The sequence below is a fragment of the Gossypium hirsutum genome, chromosome A13 (assembly GCF_007990345.1).
Source record: "Gossypium hirsutum isolate 1008001.06 chromosome A13, Gossypium_hirsutum_v2.1, whole genome shotgun sequence".
In the NCBI taxonomy this organism is placed as follows: Eukaryota; Viridiplantae; Streptophyta; class Magnoliopsida; order Malvales; family Malvaceae; genus Gossypium; species Gossypium hirsutum.
This window is the reverse complement of record NC_053436.1, coordinates 13,029,721-13,048,432: the sequence shown is the minus strand read 5'-3', so window position 1 is coordinate 13,048,432 and position 18,712 is coordinate 13,029,721. Positions and strand designations below refer to the sequence as shown.

The following is an 18,712-nucleotide window of genomic DNA, read 5'->3' as shown; positions in this document are numbered from 1 at the left end:
AAAGATCAAACAAAACAAAATACACAAATTAGAGTAACACAGGGAATTTCATAACGATCATCTAACCAGAGAGGAACAAATCAGAATATCACAGAGATTTTCATAACAGCATATAACAAAACAGAAGATATTTAATTATGCCAATGCGGTGTTTTTCCGAAAACTAAAATACAGATTAACAGAAAACATCCCACCCAACTTTGTTACACACCAAAATAGAGTTTCGCAGAACTCATCCAACCAAATCAAACCAACAGATAATTGTGGACAGTGCCACCATAAATGCAGACAAATTGCCAAACAGAATTGTCGAGAAACCACTAGATAAAGCATATCATTAAACTGACAGAAACTTCATCCGTTCATATCATCCCTAACCCCATATAATGTGTCATGGTATGCATATTTAAAATTAGAATGATAAGCATGTAGGATATGTTGTCGTACAATAACAGAAACAGAAGGCATGGGATTCCATGCTTTGCTGGACAAATTAATCCAATCTTAATGAATCATATCAGATTTTCCATGAAGTCACATACATGGTTACTTATCAAAATCAGTATAAGATACAATATCATATTTGGATACCATATGTTCTCATCTAACTCAGTAACATAGAAACGAATCATCAAAATTAACAAAGCACAAATCATACATGGATAAATTACATATCTTACACATGTCCCAACAAAACACAATATACGCTAATAGATCATACTTGCTTAGTTTATAACATATCAGACATACGTACAGATAACAGATTATACATCAACCAATCAGCGAATATAAAGTCTTATAGCTTGTTTTAGATCGTACGGGCCTTACAGTAAGCCTACGTTCGATTCGAATGATGATTACGACTTGTTGAGTAATATTTCTCTTACATCTTATTGATAGGAATGTTGGAGTATTTATACATGCTGTTACAAGTACTATTACAGCTCATAGCAGGGCCCTACTACTTTGTCTTGATTCTCACTACACCAAAACAGGCTTTTAGCGTCGCTTTTTTAGGCCTTTAGTGGCGTTTTTTAACGCCGCTAAAAGTATTTGCGGCGCTTTGAGAAGCGCCACCAAAAATGCCGTTAATGACAGCGTCGCTAACTTTAGCGGCGTTTTTATAAATAAACGCCGCTAAAGACCATGACCTTTAGCAGCGCTTTTCCAACAAACGCCGCTAAAGACCATGACCTTTAGCGGCGCTTTTCCTACAAACGCCGCTAAAGACTAGGACCTTTAACAGCGCTTTTCCCACAAACGCCGCGAAAGACCAGGACCTTTAGCGGCGCTTTTTCCCACAAACGCCGCTATAGAATAGACCTTTAGCGGCGCTTTTTACACAAACGCCGTTAAAAATATATCTTCTAAAAAATAATTTTTTTTAAATAATATTTATTTCTATGATAAATATTATATTATGTTTTAAGGATAAATAAAAATATTATTTAAATTAAATTTTTTACGGAAATTTTAACTTTAAAACTAAATATAAATATAAAAATTAATGAATTTAAATTTAGAATTTAAAATAATAAATTAATAACACAAATAAAATCTAAAAGTTAGACCACTTAAGTAAAAATACAAAATTTAGAATCAAAACTAAAATAAATAATACATATGCAAGGTAATAAAATATACAATGCATTTTCTTAATCAAGTAAATCTTGGTAATAAAAGATATAATACATTTACTTAATCAAAGAAATCTTGTAATGAACTCAGAGCAATGACCCTTAGAGAAACTTTTGAGCATGGCTTCGAATTTGAACCGCAAATTTGGCTCCTACATGCTCTGCATGAAAATAAGAGTAACTTAATTTGTTCAAACCATAGTGAACATGGCAAAGATAAGTAAATCAGTTCAACTTTTTAAGATTGTTTTATAATGTTATAGTAAATTAGGTGTCTTATAATGTTATAATAAATTATTAAAAAATACATCTAAAAAAATATATCTCAACTTTTTAAGATTGTTTGTGGAATAAAAAAATGTACACTACTGATATATCTACTCACTTAAGTCAATATAGGTGGAAAGTATTCATCAATATAAATTTAAAATATTAGAACATATCATGCTTAAATTCCAATTAAACCCTTAAGCCTATATTCTTAAATTCCAATTACCATCAACAATTGCAGAATCTCCTAATTAGCTTATTTGTAGAATATTTGAACATGATATTCCATAGTCAGAATACATATACATCAACAGCTTAAATCAAAGTATTAGAACATATCATGCTTAAAGATAATAATTAGATTTATCTAAAATCAAGCCCGATTTAACTAGTACTAAGTAAACCTATTTCAAGTTTTTTTTTCTGGGCAGCCCAATTTTTGGAAAAATTTAGAACAAACCTCAGGTAAGCATAAGTGAACATTATGGGATCCTTCCTGCCATGCAGAAAACATAAAACATTAGTTCAGAGAAGATATATACAATTAAAAATACAATAAATAATAAAACAGAAGAGTAATTTTACTATTGAAGTGTGATGAACTTGAAACTCAAAGCATACAGCACAAATAGTGATGCAAGAAACTCCTAATCAGAGTGTTTTACAAATGTTTTCACTTCTAGAACTTGTTAACACTTTGAGAAATATATAGGTGTTTGATTTACCCAACAGCTCTGCCCATGATGTATTTTTTTTTGCAACCAACGATTACTAGATGTGTACAACATTCTGTCATCGTAAAGATTAGCGTCTCCTGATGAATATGTCCAGTCAAAAGATTAAAAAGGTTAGCATACTCAAGCAGTAGCTGTACATATGAAGATATTTAAAGAATGATCAACCACACACACACACACATGAAAAAACGAGAAGAACTTGGAATGTATTTAAGACCATTCCACCAGTAAACAAAAAAACTATTTGGAAGTGTCCACTCTCCACTTCATTGGTAAGGAAAGAGATTTTAATAGTCAGAAAATATTTTCATGATTGATAATAAAGAGTTTAAAGTTCGTTGAAAACAAACAAACAAACCACAACTTGTATTTGCTCACATTCAACTAGCTTGATATCAAGGATATGCTACCTTTAGTGAGTATATCAGCTTCTTTGCTATTTCGCTGCTCATGAACCTGACAAAGCATAACCAAACATGCAATGTACTAAATCCAGCATACAGAATAACCAGGCGGGGACCCGTTAATTCAAATAATTTACAGCCATAACACCTATATAAATTTCAGAAAGAAAATGTTCAACCACTAGTACACAGCTCATGAACAAGACTGTTAGAGTTGACCATGGTGTTAACCTTATCAAAACTATTTGTTTCTACTTTCTAGAGATTTTCTACATCAGAACATGAGAACCTTCTGTCACTTGTCGTTCAAGCAGTTCAACATTTGTCAAATTTAAATTTATATGACTATCACAAATATATCTCCCTGCATTTAACAAATTTAAATTTATATGACTATCACAAATCAAAGCTCAAAATTTTTAAATACTTATTTTAAATACGTGTAAAAAATTGGCTCACTCGTTTGAAACCGGGTTCCATACTCCCAGATAGCACAACCACCACCGGCGACTCGCTCCCAATAATGCAAATCAATCCTTTCCATATTATCAGTGCCGATGAAATAACCATTCCATTAGAATATTTCTCTCTGCAATAAAGAATATCGACGGAAACCTAGTTGTGCCATTAAACAGACATATAATTAGATTTTTACAGTTTTGTTTTTAGTGAGGGATAATACAAAAAGATCATGTAAAATATTTCTCTCTGCAATAAGCCATTCTAAGGGATTGGGGGAAACACTATACTAAGCTGGGGGCTCCGTATATAGAACAAGAATTTAACTAAGGGATTGAGTGAAACACTAGGCTACACTCAGGGTTCCGGACATAGGAAGAACATAAATAAGAAGTTAGATTTCCCGCCTCCATTCAATCTGAAGATAAATCTAACCAGCTGCCTATCAAAATGATCATTTTGATACCTCTAATGCTTTGGTCACCTTCGGAATTTCAGCTTCATTCAACATTCCATCTGCCTTTAAAACAAACAAGATCAATTATCAATGACCTATTAATGAATAGTTTCAAGGGAAGAAATTCACAAACAAATATACATATTAACCATATATACAATTTCAAGCAATACTAGTCAAATAGAATCGATTTTTTGCTTGATTTCAAGAATTCAAACTCTATAGAATACGTAACACAAAGATGCATCCCTAGAGACTAGTCCTTTTAGGGTTGGTGGCTGCCTTTCATGACAATGATGTCTCTAAATTTCGAACTCGAGTTCGGGTGCAATGTGAATTAGCAGTGGAGATTCTTTTAAGTGCTATAAAACATTATACATATTTCCAGAATTAAGTAACAAATATAAACTCAGAAAGAAGTTCAAGACCCAGCATCATCCATTTGAAAAACATAACAATTCACCATTACTTAATAAAAAAACTAACAAAGCAATTTGAACTTTTACATAATTAAGTAGCAAAATAGAAGTTAGATCCCAAACTTATATCATCACTCAACCAAAACAATATTTCATTGCATCAAAAGAGGTACTTTGATAGTTCACTAATAAAAGAAGCCAGCTCTGAACAATGGTTCAATTTTCCTTTTGCCAGACCAAAATAACATAAACATTATAATAATTGAAAAAAAGGAACATACTTGGAAGTACATTCTGAGAGTGTCTGAAGGAGAAACAGGAACAGAAACAGACTCTTGTTCGGCGACAGTTGTTTCTTCTCGTTCTTGTTCAACAACAGTTGTTTCTTCTTCTTCTGCAGACTTGAGTTTCTAAGTACCGTAAAGAGTTTTACCGTTTTTGAAGGATAAGGTTAAGTTTTTGGAAGAAAAGGTGGAAACTTTGGTCTGAAAATGGATAGAATTTGGATAAAAGAAAAGGTTTTTGGGAGATTTAAAATGGGTTTTGGAGATTAAATGCAAAGGAGTTGAAAATGCTGAAATTGTTGCCATTTGGTCTTCAAAATTTGTGCTTTTGGATGAGAGAACTAAGAAAAAATTTGGGGGGAAATTTGGGGTTTTTTCGTTTTTGGGTTTTAGGGGGAAATTGGGAAAAAATCAGCTCCAATCTTTTTAAGTAAAATGAATTTTGTGGCGTTTTTATGAAAAACGCCGCTATTGCTTACCTTTTGCTGCGTTTTTCTCATAAACGCCGCTAATGATTGACTTTTTCTTACAATTTTATATTTAATTATTATATAATTCATGTCAAATTTAAATAAATAAATTTTGAAAATTTAAGTAATATTTAAAAGAATTAGATAAATTTTAAAATTTTATATAATTTTTATGTAAGAAAACAAAAACAAAAACAAAAACAAAAAATTTTAAAATATGAAAAAAAACTTTAAAAAACTATATTAATGATAATTTTAATAAATTAAAATTCATATTATCTCTTTTATTGTCAATCTGTTACATTAATTTGTTACATTAATTTATTTATGTATCAATTTGTTTTAAAATCTTATATTTAAATATATCAAATGATTTAAACCATTTAATCTAAATTTAGATTAACTATTTTTAAATATAAAAACATTAATTAATTGTATAAAATTTTATCATTTAACAAATCTAAAGAAAACCTTAAATCCTAAACCATTTAATATGTATAAAATTGATCTATTATCTCTTATATAATTTAAACTATAATCATAATTTTAATATATTAAAATTAAAATTATCTCTTTTATAATTATATAAGAAATTATTTAATATATAAATTAAAAAATACCAATTAATCTTAACCCTGAATCATAAAACATAAACCTTAAACCCCTAACCCCTCTTTTACAATTATATAAAAACTTAATTAATATATGAATTAAAAAATACTAATTAATCTAAACCTTAAACCTTAACCCGACCTCAAATCTTTAAACCCTAAATCACTAACTCTTAACCTCTAACCCCTAACCCCTAATTCCTAACTACTAACCCCTAAATCTTATTTAATATATAAATTAAAAACACTAATTAATCTAGACAGTAAATCCTAAATAGAGGTGCTCATGGGCCGGGCGGCCCGGCCCGGCTCGCCCGAAATATGGGAGGGTTTGGGTAAAAATATAGTACCGAAATATGGGCTTCGGCAAAAAAACGAGGCCCGTTTAGAAAACGGGCCGGGCCTCGGGCACCACTTTTTTGGCCCGGGCCCGGCCCGGCCCGGCCCGATTTAATAAATATATTTATTTTTTTAATTTTAAAATATTTTTTACATACTTTTTTTATTTTTTTTTAAATTTTAAAATATTTTTAAAATATTTTTAAAATACTTTTTTTAATTTTTTTTAATTTTAAAATATTTTTAAAATATTTTTAAAATACTTTTTTTAATTTTTTAAAATTTTTAAAATAAAAATGGGCCGGGCCCGGGCTTATGATTTTTTTCCCCGGGCCGGGCCTGGGCAAAATCTTAGGCCCATATTTCGGGCCGGGCCGGGCTCGGGCCTAGGACCCAGGCCGAAATTTTTTTATGGACCCGGCCCGGCCCGGCCCATGAGCACCTCTAATCCTAAATCCTAACCCAAATCCCTAACCCCTACACCTTATTCAATATAAATTAGAACACACTAATTAATCTAAACCCTAAACCCTAACCTGACACTGAATTCATAAACCTTAAACCCCTAACCCCTCTTTTACAATTATATAAAAACATAATTAATATAGAAATTAAAAAAATACTAATTAATCTAAACCTTAAACCTTAACCTAACATCAAATCTTTAAACCCTAAATCACTAACTCTTAACCTCTAACCTTTAACCCCTAACCCCTAATCCCTAACTACTAACCCCTAAATCTTATTTAATATATAAATTAAAAACACTAATTAATCTAGACCCTAAACCCTAAACCCTAACCCAAATCCCTAACCCCTACACCTTATTCAATATAAATTAGAACACACTAATTAATCTAAACCCTAAACCCTAACCTGACACTGAATTCATAAACCTTAAAACACTAACTCTTAATCTCTAATCCCTAACCCCTAAATTACAACCCTTAAACCAGAATTCCTAATCCATAATCCCTAATCCCATAATCTATAAACATTAAAATTATAACTCCTAAACCGACCTTAAATCCTAAATTAACCATATACCCTAAACCATATATATTAAACCCTAAACTATAATGATAATTATTTAAATATTTTAAAATTTATACTATCGTATCTTTTACAAATTAAGTTTTATGATATTTTATTTTACTCATAATTTAATATATTTTTCTAGTAAAGTAGTTTAAATAAACTGTGATTGAAAAATAATAATAAATAGTTAGGAGTTAGGAATTCTCTTTAATAAAAACATTTTGTATTAAACAATATTATTTGTTATCATTTAAATGTAAATTAGACCAATATATAATAAATACAACGAAATATCAATTTTTTCAACTTATAATAAAAAAATAATTGAAACATTACTTGAGAATGTATCAAAGAATGAGATAATCAAAAACGGGCATTAGCGGCGCTTCTTCAAAAACGCCGCTAAAGGCCCGAGCATTAGCGGCGCTTCCTCAAAAACGCCGCTAAAGGCCCAAAACCCAAAAAACGGCGTCGTTGGGTTTAGGCTTTTTGCGTCGCTTTTCAAAAAACGCCGCTAATGCTTATTTTTAGCGGCGTTTTCCAAAAAGCGCCGCTAATGCTTGACCTTTAGCGGCGTTTTTATAAAAGCGCCGCTAATGCTTGACCTTTAGCGGCGTTTTTTGCCCGAGCGCCGCTAAAAACGCCGCTAAAAGCCTGGTTTGGTGTAGTGTCTATTGCCTCTGATACTGACATTCTCTATCCCTAGTACTGAAATTCTTTACGAACTCCAAGCATGTTAGACATGTGTCTACAGAGTATGCGATCTTTTTTGTTCCTAGGACTGACATCCTGAGCGGGTTCCATACCTGCTGCACATGTGTTTAAGTGACCTGTAGGATATGCAGTCCTTTCTGTACACTTTTTAAATGCGTGCGAACTAAGGTCATGACCTTCCCTAAATTCCTACAAGCTCGACTTGTGAGCCATGCTCGCAGACCCCCTATTGCGATCCATGTCTGCGAGCTCTTCTTGGAGCTACATCTACAAACTCGCTGTCCTCTCGTGATTCGCCTAACAAATAATCTCTGAGTGCGGTCTATCCGGGTTACAGATCAAAAACCCAGATCCTTTTTAGGGCTCGGGTCTGTGGCTACTGATGTATAATAATATAGTCCCCCCTCTAGTGGGCTTAAGGGGTGTTATAAAATGACGCTCCTTAAGTCCATCGTGTTAAACTTAAATGCAACTTGTTGGGCACGCTGTTGGCTGTGATGCACAATGGTTGTTTTGCCATGTACATGCACGAATATCGAGTGGGTTTTGGGTGCTTATATCTGATCGTTGAAAATCGAACTGTTTTCTCAACTTTCATTTGGATCATTGATTCTCCTTGGTTATTTAAACTATCAAAAAGGGGGTGAGAAAATTTATTTAAAAGGGGGGTCTTGTAGAACCATAAAACTTACATTCTTAGCATTTTCGTTATTAGAATCGGTTGAAACTTTTCTTTAAGGTTGATGATCACTAAACTAACTAAAATTACGACAAAGGCAAGCACACTTATCGAATAATAGTATAGCTGTGGTGAGTAGGGAATATCGTATCCATGAAGACTAAAAGTACTAGTAATTATTGTGTTTCTATTATTTAGCTGATAAATTGAAGGAATTGTTTTTAATCTAAAATTAACTAAACTAATTACTAAGAACGCAACAGAGAGTGAATTAGGAAAAAAAATATAACCAATAAGATAGACAATACCAAGGAAAGAATCCACCTAGACTTCACTTATTATTCTGAATCTGAACTAAACGATTTATTCACTTGTGTCTTGATTCGTAGAAATCCCTAAATTCTGTTAATATCTCTTTCGAGAGTAAGGACAACTGACTCTAGGTTGATTAATTGAAATCTCTTTCTACTTAAAACCTTTATTTTCGCATTAATTCGATCTATGGATTCCCCTATTAGATTTGACTCTAATACGGTAGATTTATGTCGTCCTATTTCTAGGATTGCATGTAACTCCACTCAATTATGTTAGATCTACTCTTAAACAGGGACTTTCGCTCCACTGAAATAAGCACATTAAACATGCATTAATATCCTGAAAATATTAAAACACAAAATAAGCATACATAATGGAGAACAAGAATCAAATATTTATCATGTAATTTAGAAATTAAATAATAAGATTCATCTTAGGTTTCATCTTCCCTAGGTATCTAGGGAATTTAGTTCATAATCTGGAATGAAATCATCTCAAAGTTAGAATGGCACAAGACATAAAGAAACCCAATAAAACTTCTAAGGAAATTGAATGGAGATCTTTAATCTTGAAGGAAATCCACTTCTGATTCGAATCTGGTGGCTTTCTTCGAGTCTTTTCTTCATTCTTCTCTGTGTGCTCTCTTAGGTCTTCTTTTGATATGTCTTTATATACTTTAGACTGCTTCGAAACCCTAAAAATTGGAATTTTTTACGTAAAAGGGAAATAGGGATTGAAATGGACACGAGCTGGCACATGGGGTGTGGACATCCTGTGTGGAAATGCCCAGGCTGTGTGGATCTTAGAAACAACTCTTTTTGTCCAATTTTGGCCCATTTTTTGCTATTTTCACTCCCCTATACTCACCTAAGGGTAGAAACATGAATTTAAAGGATTACGAGCATCAAATTCACTAATTTACATAATAAATCATCTAAAAACGTGTCAAGAATGGGATTAAAAACATGTTACTTTTATGGTTTATCAAATATCCCCACACTTAAGCGTTTGCTTATCCTCAAGCAAAATCCTCAACTCTCAATTAAAATTAACCTTTCTCAACTTATAATTCTCATCAATAATGTTTCGAAATAATTCACAAATAATTATGCATTGATAATTCAACTAAAAGAGCACTAAAGATTCAAACAATCCAAGTAGAGCATTTTTAAAGCATGGAAACATACGAATTTCCCCTTATATAAATAATTACCTTTAATTCAAAACCAACAAGAATTGACATCCTCACTAAAGATTCACTCAAGCCACTCAAAGTGTTTAAGGTTAAAAAATAAGCACTCAATAGTCAAACATGAAAAGTCATTACCATAAGCTTGCATGAAAATTAAATCTCCACCATTACAAAAATGAGATGATACACAAATCAAAAGGTCTTTAAGCGATTGTAACGGGGCTTCGGTTAAAGGCGTAGAGAAAGGCTGAAAAAGATGGTTAAAATCGAGATCGAATTGATAAATTACCAAACTAGAAAAAATAAAAAAAAATGTTGAATTAAAAACAATTACATCAATCAAAAACTATTCAAGAATAACACGAGCTTCTTCTCAAAATATAAATTTAACTGTTCATGCTCAATTAACATAGAATAAATAACAATCAATATATATGTATATTTTTTTTCAAGTACAATAAGATATAACTCAACAAATAAAACAAAAGAGCATAGTTAGACAACTAACCAAATCAAATCTCGATAAAAAGGGAGTCAATAAAACGGGAAAAATTCTCAACGAATCAAAATAGTGAGTTATGAGTTAACATGAATGGGTAAATCAAGAAATGGTGTGTTAGACTCAAAAGGGTTCACTAAGGGTTAATTATGAAGATAGACTTTTTATGGGATAAGTAGGTTAAAACCTAAGTGCCTTTATCATCTCAGTATATCAAATCAAAAGTGTGGTCTTGACATGCATAATTGAAACAAGTTCTAGAATAACAAATCACATTGACACACTCATAACCAATAATAAAAATGAGCAAGAAAAATGTATTCTCTAAAGGCTCAAAATCTCACAAAAATTATGGTTTTTGATGTCAATCTTGCAAATCTCAAACTTCAAGGTAATACCTCAATTCAGAGAAACAACCTAAAATTTTTTAATTTTGAAAATAGACTTATCATGCTTGATTCTCTCATGTCTTAAAATTTAAAACAACCAATGCACAAATATCTATGAATTTAATCTAAAATACATCAATAAAAATCACAAATTGATAAAAATCATTCTAATAGTAGTATGAGAAAATTACTTAAACACAAGACATAATTCAAAGATTTTCTAATAATTATATAAATAACCTCCCCACACTTAAGATGTACATTGTCCTCAATGTACAAACATAGATAATCACAGTATAAACATAATATTATAAGAGAAGGAGAAAATTGAAACTACCTTGAATATTGGATGAAATCCCCAAAATAGTGAAAAGCGAAATTGTAGGCAAATCTAAATGCAGAGCACGATTCCGAGCAAACTAATAAGAAAATAATAAAAAATAGTGAAGAAGATTAAGGGATTAAAACTCGATTAGAAACAACCATAAAAATAAAAATACAGTTCAAAATATAAAAACAAAATAAGTCTAAGAAAATAATAATAAACATAAAAATAAAAATAAAAATAAAAATAAAATAAAACAAATAGACTCATCACCAAACATGTTGGTGTCGTGAGTCGTTGGCGCTGAAGAGGAGATATGGAGATATTGATAGATTTGCTGCAATGTCGCGTCAAGACTGTCGAACCTCTGAACGCAGTACTGCTCAAAGCGAGCGAACCACTCGGGGAGGTCCGCTAAAGTAGTAGCAGAAGAAACAGGGCGGTAACTCAAAGATAGAGGCTGTGGTGGGTCCTCGTGATGGAGAGGAACATCATCAGTGAAGTCCCCAGGTTCATTCTGAGCATCAGAATGAAATAATCAATACTAAAGATGATCCACTCCACGACGCCACTCGATCATCCTCATATGAATCATGCTCGAGATTCCCTGTGGGGACATCTGGCCAATGAGTGTAAGTGTAGAAGACTGCTCCGGTGTGTCGAAGAGACCGAAGTGTCGAGCAATGCGAGTCACATAAGGGCCTAAACAGATGGAGCCTTTCCTGTGGCAGTAAGTTTGATGGCGAAAGGCTAAGACGGTGAAATATGCCAAATCAAAGATATGCTTGGTGTCCATGCTTCATAGAAAATATGCATCATGAGTACTAACGACTCTGGTGCTCTCTCTCCTACAGGTCAAAGTGTGAGATAATAGTGCATAAAGATACCGTAAAGTCGGAGAGAGAGAAGTCGCCTTTGAGCGGCTCACGTCATAAAGTGTCTGACTCGCTATAAGTTCTGCCCAACAACGAGATGGGTTGTAATGAATGTGCCGATGTAGAAGGAAGGAGTTATCAGTACTTATAAACTCCTCAGTGTAGAGTCTCATAGCAGCACCGAACTCGGGGATACTCATATGGTGCACCAAGCCACCGAGTTTGAAAGTGATGGAGCCTGGCTCGTCATGAGTCGTCATGACGTACTGTAGAATAAATGTTGAGCAAAACTCCAACGTCAAATCCATGTATGTGGGTTCGATGATGGAGAAAAATTGGTCCCATGGGGCTGTGGTAATAAAGGCGCTAACATCGTCAGCTAGTCAGACCTGCTCCAACACGGCCCGGTCAATACATCGGCCTAGGCCGAGTGGTTGCAATCTCAGTAGCTGAAATAATTCCTCCTAGGGGCCAGCTAAAAATCTAGAATAAGGGTTGTGGGCCTTGGCAGAGACGCTCGAGGAAGAGGTCGCACCAGAGTCCTTTCGCTTTTTTGAAGCGGGGACGACGACCTTAGACTTGCCGCAAGTGTTTGTCATGGTGTACCTGAAAGATAGAACATTCCAATATCAGCAAAACAAAACCAAAAATATCACCAATTAAACACATAGAGGAACATATGAATAAACGTGTGAATAATACAAAAATATGGTTGTAAGTAATCTAGTCTGATGAAAATAAAAATAACAAAATCAAAACTAAAAGACATGACATACTGGAAATAAAAATAAAAATAAAAAGAATATATATATATAGTAACCTAAATAGACTTACGATACTAGAATTAAGAGCAAGAACTAATATTATAACACAAATGTAAGGAATCAATGAACATAATCAAACTATAAACATATGAAATGGACTAAATAATGAACATAAAAAGAAGTAGACTAGTAAAATAAAATTAACTAAGAAAGAAACTAAAGAAAATAATAATTATAATAAAAACACATAAAATAGAAAATAATAAACAAAAGAAATTAATAAGAATAATAAAGTATAATTAAATAAAATAAAATATAAAATAAAGAACTAAAAAAGTGAGGAATAGGAAAGACAAAAAGTGGGTGGTGGTGGGTTCTGCGGGTCGGCGGTTGACGCGGGCGGTGGTGGTTCGTGGTGGCATGCAAGAGGTAGGCTCCAGTGTGGGAGAGGTGTTCGGTCAGCTTCATGGTCGGGCTAGAATGGCGGAAGGGTAGGGAGGAGAGAGGAAGGGTATGAGGAAAACATGGGGATTTAGGGCGTAGGGGTTTGGTTGAGGGTATGGTGTGTAACGGGGGTGAAGGAAGAGAGAGGCAATGAGAGAGGGATATGGGGGTTGGTCGAGTGGGTGGGGCTATGATTTAGGTGAGAGAGATGAGCGGATAGCGACAAAGGGGGGTTGGTTGGTGCGGGCGATGGTGGAGCAGCGTGGGGGTTGACTGGTGGCTGAATTGTGAGAAGGGAGAGGGAGTGGCAGCTGCTAGGGTTTTGGTGCTTGGGGAATTAGGAGGAAGAAGACAAAATTGAAAAAATAAAAAAGGGAATTAGGTTTTTTAATGGTGACACGGTCATGTAAAGGCTCATGTTGGCCAACACAGCTGTGTCACACGCCCGTGTGGCTCTCCCCAGCCCGTGTGCGATAAAATTTTTAACCCAATCTTTACACGGCCTTCGACACGCCCGTGTGTCCAAGCTGTATGGAACACACGGCCGTGTCATATGGTCATGTGCAACCTCCTTCACTTCTCCCATGCCCGTGTGACATTCCACATACCCGTGTGGCTCGACCGTGTGTCGCACTTACCCGTGTAACTCTTTGACTTGTTTTAAAATTGAAAATTTTAGCTCCAAGTTTAATACGGCCTAAGACATGCCTATGTGTCTAGGACATGTGGTTCACATGGTCATGTCACATGCCTGTGTAGACTATTTTAGGCCGTGTCTTTGTCGATTTTTAAAAAAATTAAGTCTCAGGATCCTCACGGCCAAGGACATGCCTGTGTGTCTAGGCCGTGTGGGTCAAATGACCATGTCGCTAGGCCATGTAACTCACTATTAGACCCCTTTTGGTGCACATGGCCTGGGACACGCCTGTGTGTCCAGGCCGTGTGGGTCAAAAGCCTACATTTTTATTTATTTAATTAATTTTTAAAAATACCATGAAATGAAAATAAGAAAATTAGCAGTGTTAACACTCGAGTTGCCTCCCGAGGTGCGCTTATTTAAAGCCTAAGCTCGACTTACCTCAAATTTGCACGGTCACGGTGGTTTGCTGAGTTGAAACTCCTATTTCTCGCTACTAACTCGAATATCAAAATAAGGTTTGAGTCGAGTACTATTTACCTTAAAAGTTTCGAATTCAAAATGATTTACCTCGACTGTACCGTATGGGAAGACATTTAGTACCATGAAAAGAGTTGCTCTGTTTACATTAAGCTCTGAAGTGGCAATACCTGGATTCGTGTTATTTAGTAGTACCTTGTGCTCTACCTTAATTTGATGTGTTTCATCCACATGCTCATTATGGTGTAGTTTTGGTTCTGCATCGTGTATTCTTGGTTTCTCCTTGACATGTGCCCGCCATTCGTCTAGTTTCTCGATCTGTGGCATTCGTTCTTCATGAGTCATTCTGTTTTTGTCGCATGGACTGGAACGTGGCTCCATCACACTTTTTCGAGGGGTTTCCTGCAAAGAAGTTTGAGCCAAAATGTTATTCATATTGACAGAACTCGTATAATCATCGCGATCACTAGATGCCTTAACAGAATCACGAGATTGAAGTGTAATCGTATCATCACCTACACGAAGTATTAGTTCACCTGTACCAACATCAATAATAGTCTTGGAAGTTGCTAAAAAAGGTTGTCCTAAAATTAAAGTTACGTCACTATCCTCATCCACGTCTAAAACAAGAAAATCAACTAGGAATATGAATTTTTCAATTTTGACAAGAACATCTTCAATAATACCCCTAGGAAATCTAATGGTTCTATTTGCTAATTGGATACACATCCTAGTTTGTTTGGGTTTCCCAAGACCTAATTGCTTAAACATTTTATAGGGCATGACATTAATACTAGCCCTTAAATAAGCCAAATCATTATTAACATTTAAACTTCCAATTAAACAAGGGATAGTAAAATTCCCTGGATCTTTCAATTTGTTGGGTAGTTTATTTTGCAAAATAGCTGAGCAAACTGCATTTAGCTCCACATGTGATGAATCATCTAACTTTCATTTATTTGCCAAAAGCTCCTTTAAAAATTTAATAGAATTGGGCATCTGCGAAAGAGCTTTAATGAACGGTAAGTTAATATGTAACTTTTTCAAAAGTTTAAGAAATTTACCAAATTGTTCATTTATGTGGTTTTTCTTTGTCGTGTTGGGATATAGCACACGAGGTTTATATTCTTTACCAACCGGTTTTTACTCATTTTGGCTTACCTCAACCTTACCTTTACTTACCACACTTTATTGCTTTGGTTCTGGTTCAGATTCATCTAACCCTTTTTCATCTCGCACAATAATTGCATGAAGTTGCTCCCTCAGGTTAGTTTCGGTGTTGCTAGGCAAGCTACCTTGTGGTCATTCTGAAATCAACTTCGCAAGTTGACCAATTTGGTTCTTGTGCCCTTGAATCGACACTTGTTGATTTTTAAGTGCTGTTTTAGTATTTTGGAATTGGGTTTCTAACACTAAAATAAACTTCTTCAAAATCTCCTCAAGGTTCGACTTTTTCTCTTGTTGGTAAGGTAGTTGAAAGCCTGGAGGGGGTTGTGGTATTTGGTTTCCTTGACCACCCCAAGAGAAATTGGGACGGTTCCTCCAACCTGCATTATAAGTGTTACTGTAGGGATAATTCTAAGGTCTAGAATTAATACCCATATAGTTGATTTTTTCTTTCTCTGTGCTAGGACCGTAGGGTAAATATTCTGAATTGTTCGTTCTTACTCCATTTACATCACATTGTATCACCGAATGTACCTGCTAGAAACACATAAACCACCAATTTTCTTATTTAATTGTTCTACTTGATTTGATAACATGGTGACTGTATCTATATTGAAAACACTGGCTGTTCTATTAGGCTTTGTCCCTATGACTTGCCACTAATAATTATTTAGTGCTATCTCTTCTATAAATTAATAAGCCGCTTCAGGTGTTTTATTATTCAGAGTACCACCGGCGACTGCATCAATTAATTGCCTAGTTGAGGGGTTCAAACTGTTGTAACAGGTTTGAACCTGTAGCCATAGATGTAACCCATGGTGATGGCACATTCTCAATAAATCCTTATAACTCTCTCATGCATGATATAGAGTCTCTAAGTCAATTTACACAAAGGAAGAGATATCATTCCTCAACTTAGCTTTTTTAGCCGATGGGAAATACTTTGGTAGAAATTTCTCGGTTATTTGGTCCCATGTAGTGATAGAACATTGTGGTAGGGAGTTCAACCACTGTTTAGCTTTATTCCTCAACGAGAAGGGAAACAACCGTAGGTGGATGGCATCATCAAAAATGACATTTATCTTGAAAGTATTGCATACTTCCAGAAAGTTAGCCAAATGAGTATTTGGATCTTCGTCTTGCAAACCATCAAACTGTTAGATCATCTGAATAGTGTTTGGCTTTAGTTTGAAGTTATTCACAGCAATGGTAGGTCTCACAATACTCGATTCAGCCCCAGTTAGAGTGGGCTTGGCATAATCGTACATAGTACGAGGAGTAGGATTCAGGTTTGCAGGATTCGTAATAACCATAGGAGGTAGCTAATTATTCTGATTTTCAAGCATCTCCTCAATAATAATTATAACGTCTTCTTGCTCTTCCACTATATTCTGTCGACTCTGCCTTGCTTATCTACGGTTTCTGAGAGTTGTACTTTCAATTTCACTGTCAAACACTAATGATCCCAACGAGTTTTTTCTAGTCATAAACTAAAGACACCTACCAGAAGCAAATAAAAGAAAAATTAGAAAACAAAAATAAAATTAAAAACAAAAATAAAATGCAATAAAAATAAATGGCTAAATTAATAAAAATCAAGTGTTCTTAATATTTTAGTCCTTGGCAACGGCGCTAAAAACTTGATGATCACTAAACTAACTAAAATTACAACAAAAGCAAGCGTACCTATCGAATAATAGTATAGCTATGGTGAGTAGGGAATATCATATCCACGAGGTCTAAAAGTACTAGTAATTACTGTTTTTCTATTATTATGCCGATAAATTGAAGGAATTGTTTTTAATCTAAAATTAACTAAACTAATTACTCAAAATGCAACAAAGAGTGAATTGGGAAAATAAACGAATATAACCAATGAGATAGACAATTCCCAAAAAAGAATCCACCTAGACTTCACTTATTATTATGAATCTGAATTAAACAATTTATTCATTTATTTCTTGATCTGAGAAATCCCTAAATTATGGTAATATTTCTTTCAAAGAGTAAGAACAACTGACTCTAGGTTGATTAATTGAAATCTCTTTCTACTTAAAACCCTTATTGTCGTATTAATTCGATCTATGGGTTCCCCTATTCGATCATCTGGTCCAGATTTTGATAAGGTTGAGGGAGGAGCCCAATAATTTGTACTACAATTATTGTAGAATAAACACTCATTCTTGGATGAGATCGAGTTTACCGCACATAGGAAGCAACCATTCCGATAATCTACTACTTGTTCTTGCTAATTTTAGGGTTGTTGATGATGCATGGATAGCTTGCAGTTCGGGGAGTAACTTTAAGGATATGACCAACATCTCGTGAGAAGTTAACAAGGTTATGGAAGCTACTGAGTCGATGGATCTGGGAGTTGATTTAAGGGCTCAACGCAAGAGGCCTAGAACTAGTACGAGTATTGTTAACGTGGTGGTTAATAGTAAAGAGGATACTAATAATGACAGGCTGGAGTTTTGTCACAAAAAAAGGATAGATCATGCTAGGACCTCTATTATGATGATCATTGCTCCGCATTCCGTAAGCTTGCAAACTGTAGCTTGCGAGAGTTCTCATGTTCCTGCCCATGGTAATTCTCTTCCTCCTAACGTTTCTCCTCTTAGTGCGCCTCTTCTTGTGGAGCTACCTCTTGGGAACAACGATGAATTAGCTCTAAGCCACAATATTCTGAGTGGCGAGGAGCTGCAAGATATTATGGGAAAGTGACGAGCTTTGATGTCTGGGGTTACATAGAGAAAGTTGTGCATTGATGAGTCGTATAGGGGCTCTGTAACATCCCTAACCCGTATCTGTCGTCGGATTAAGGTTATGGGGTGTTACCGTACAATTAGGAACATTTAAACATAATATCATTCAATACAAAAATCAAATCATAAACCAATTATGTACATACATATCGTCCCTTAATCGAGCCCTCGAGGCCCTAAAAATACCTTAGAAGCAATTCGAGACCAAATTGAAACCATCTGGAAAGCTTAGGAAAAACATGCAAAATTTACAAAAAGGGGTCACATGACCATGTGCCCAGGCCGCGTACCTCACAAAGCTGAGAAACACACCCGTGTCTCAGGCTATGTAGCCTTCGAACT

General features: G+C 34.6%; 2 protein-coding genes and 1 non-coding gene across 4 annotated transcripts in view; 2 read left to right on the top strand and 1 right to left on the bottom strand.

Moving 5' to 3' along the window:
- Positions 1-18,712, top strand: part of LOC107894643 (cytochrome P450 CYP749A22) — a 47,399-nt gene that overhangs the window by 12,567 nt on the left and 16,120 nt on the right. The window lies entirely within an intron of this gene.
- LOC121212391 (signal peptidase complex catalytic subunit SEC11A) lies at positions 1,607-5,057 on the bottom strand. 2 transcript variants are annotated; one of them, XM_041084920.1, is made up of 7 exons: positions 4,665-5,057; positions 3,974-4,027; positions 3,508-3,663; positions 3,055-3,100; positions 2,633-2,721; positions 2,368-2,403; positions 1,607-1,798 (listed from the first exon to the last, which is right to left on the bottom strand). In XM_041084920.1, the coding sequence occupies exons 1-7, from the start codon at positions 4,674-4,676 to the stop codon at positions 1,790-1,792; spliced, it is 402 nt and encodes a 133-aa protein (XP_040940854.1). In that variant the 5' UTR covers positions 4,677-5,057; the 3' UTR covers positions 1,607-1,789. The 2 variants fall into 2 exon arrangements, with proteins under 2 accessions (XP_040940854.1, XP_040940853.1); XM_041084919.1 differs by having other exon boundaries at positions 1,607-2,403.
- LOC121212901 (small nucleolar RNA R71) lies at positions 16,416-16,522 on the top strand. Its single transcript, XR_005908274.1, has one exon. It is a non-coding gene; the product is annotated as a small nucleolar RNA R71 (small nucleolar RNA).

Coding starts and splice junctions, on each gene's coding strand:
- LOC121212391 (XM_041084919.1), bottom strand. Junction 3,664..3,973: donor AGGTGACCAAAGCATTAGAG/GTATCAAAATGA, acceptor TGGCACAACTAG/GTTTCCGTCGATATTCTTTA. Junction 2,404..2,632: donor ATCATGGGCAGAGCTGTTGG/GTAAATCAAACA, acceptor TCTGCATGGCAG/GAAGGATCCCATAATGTTCA.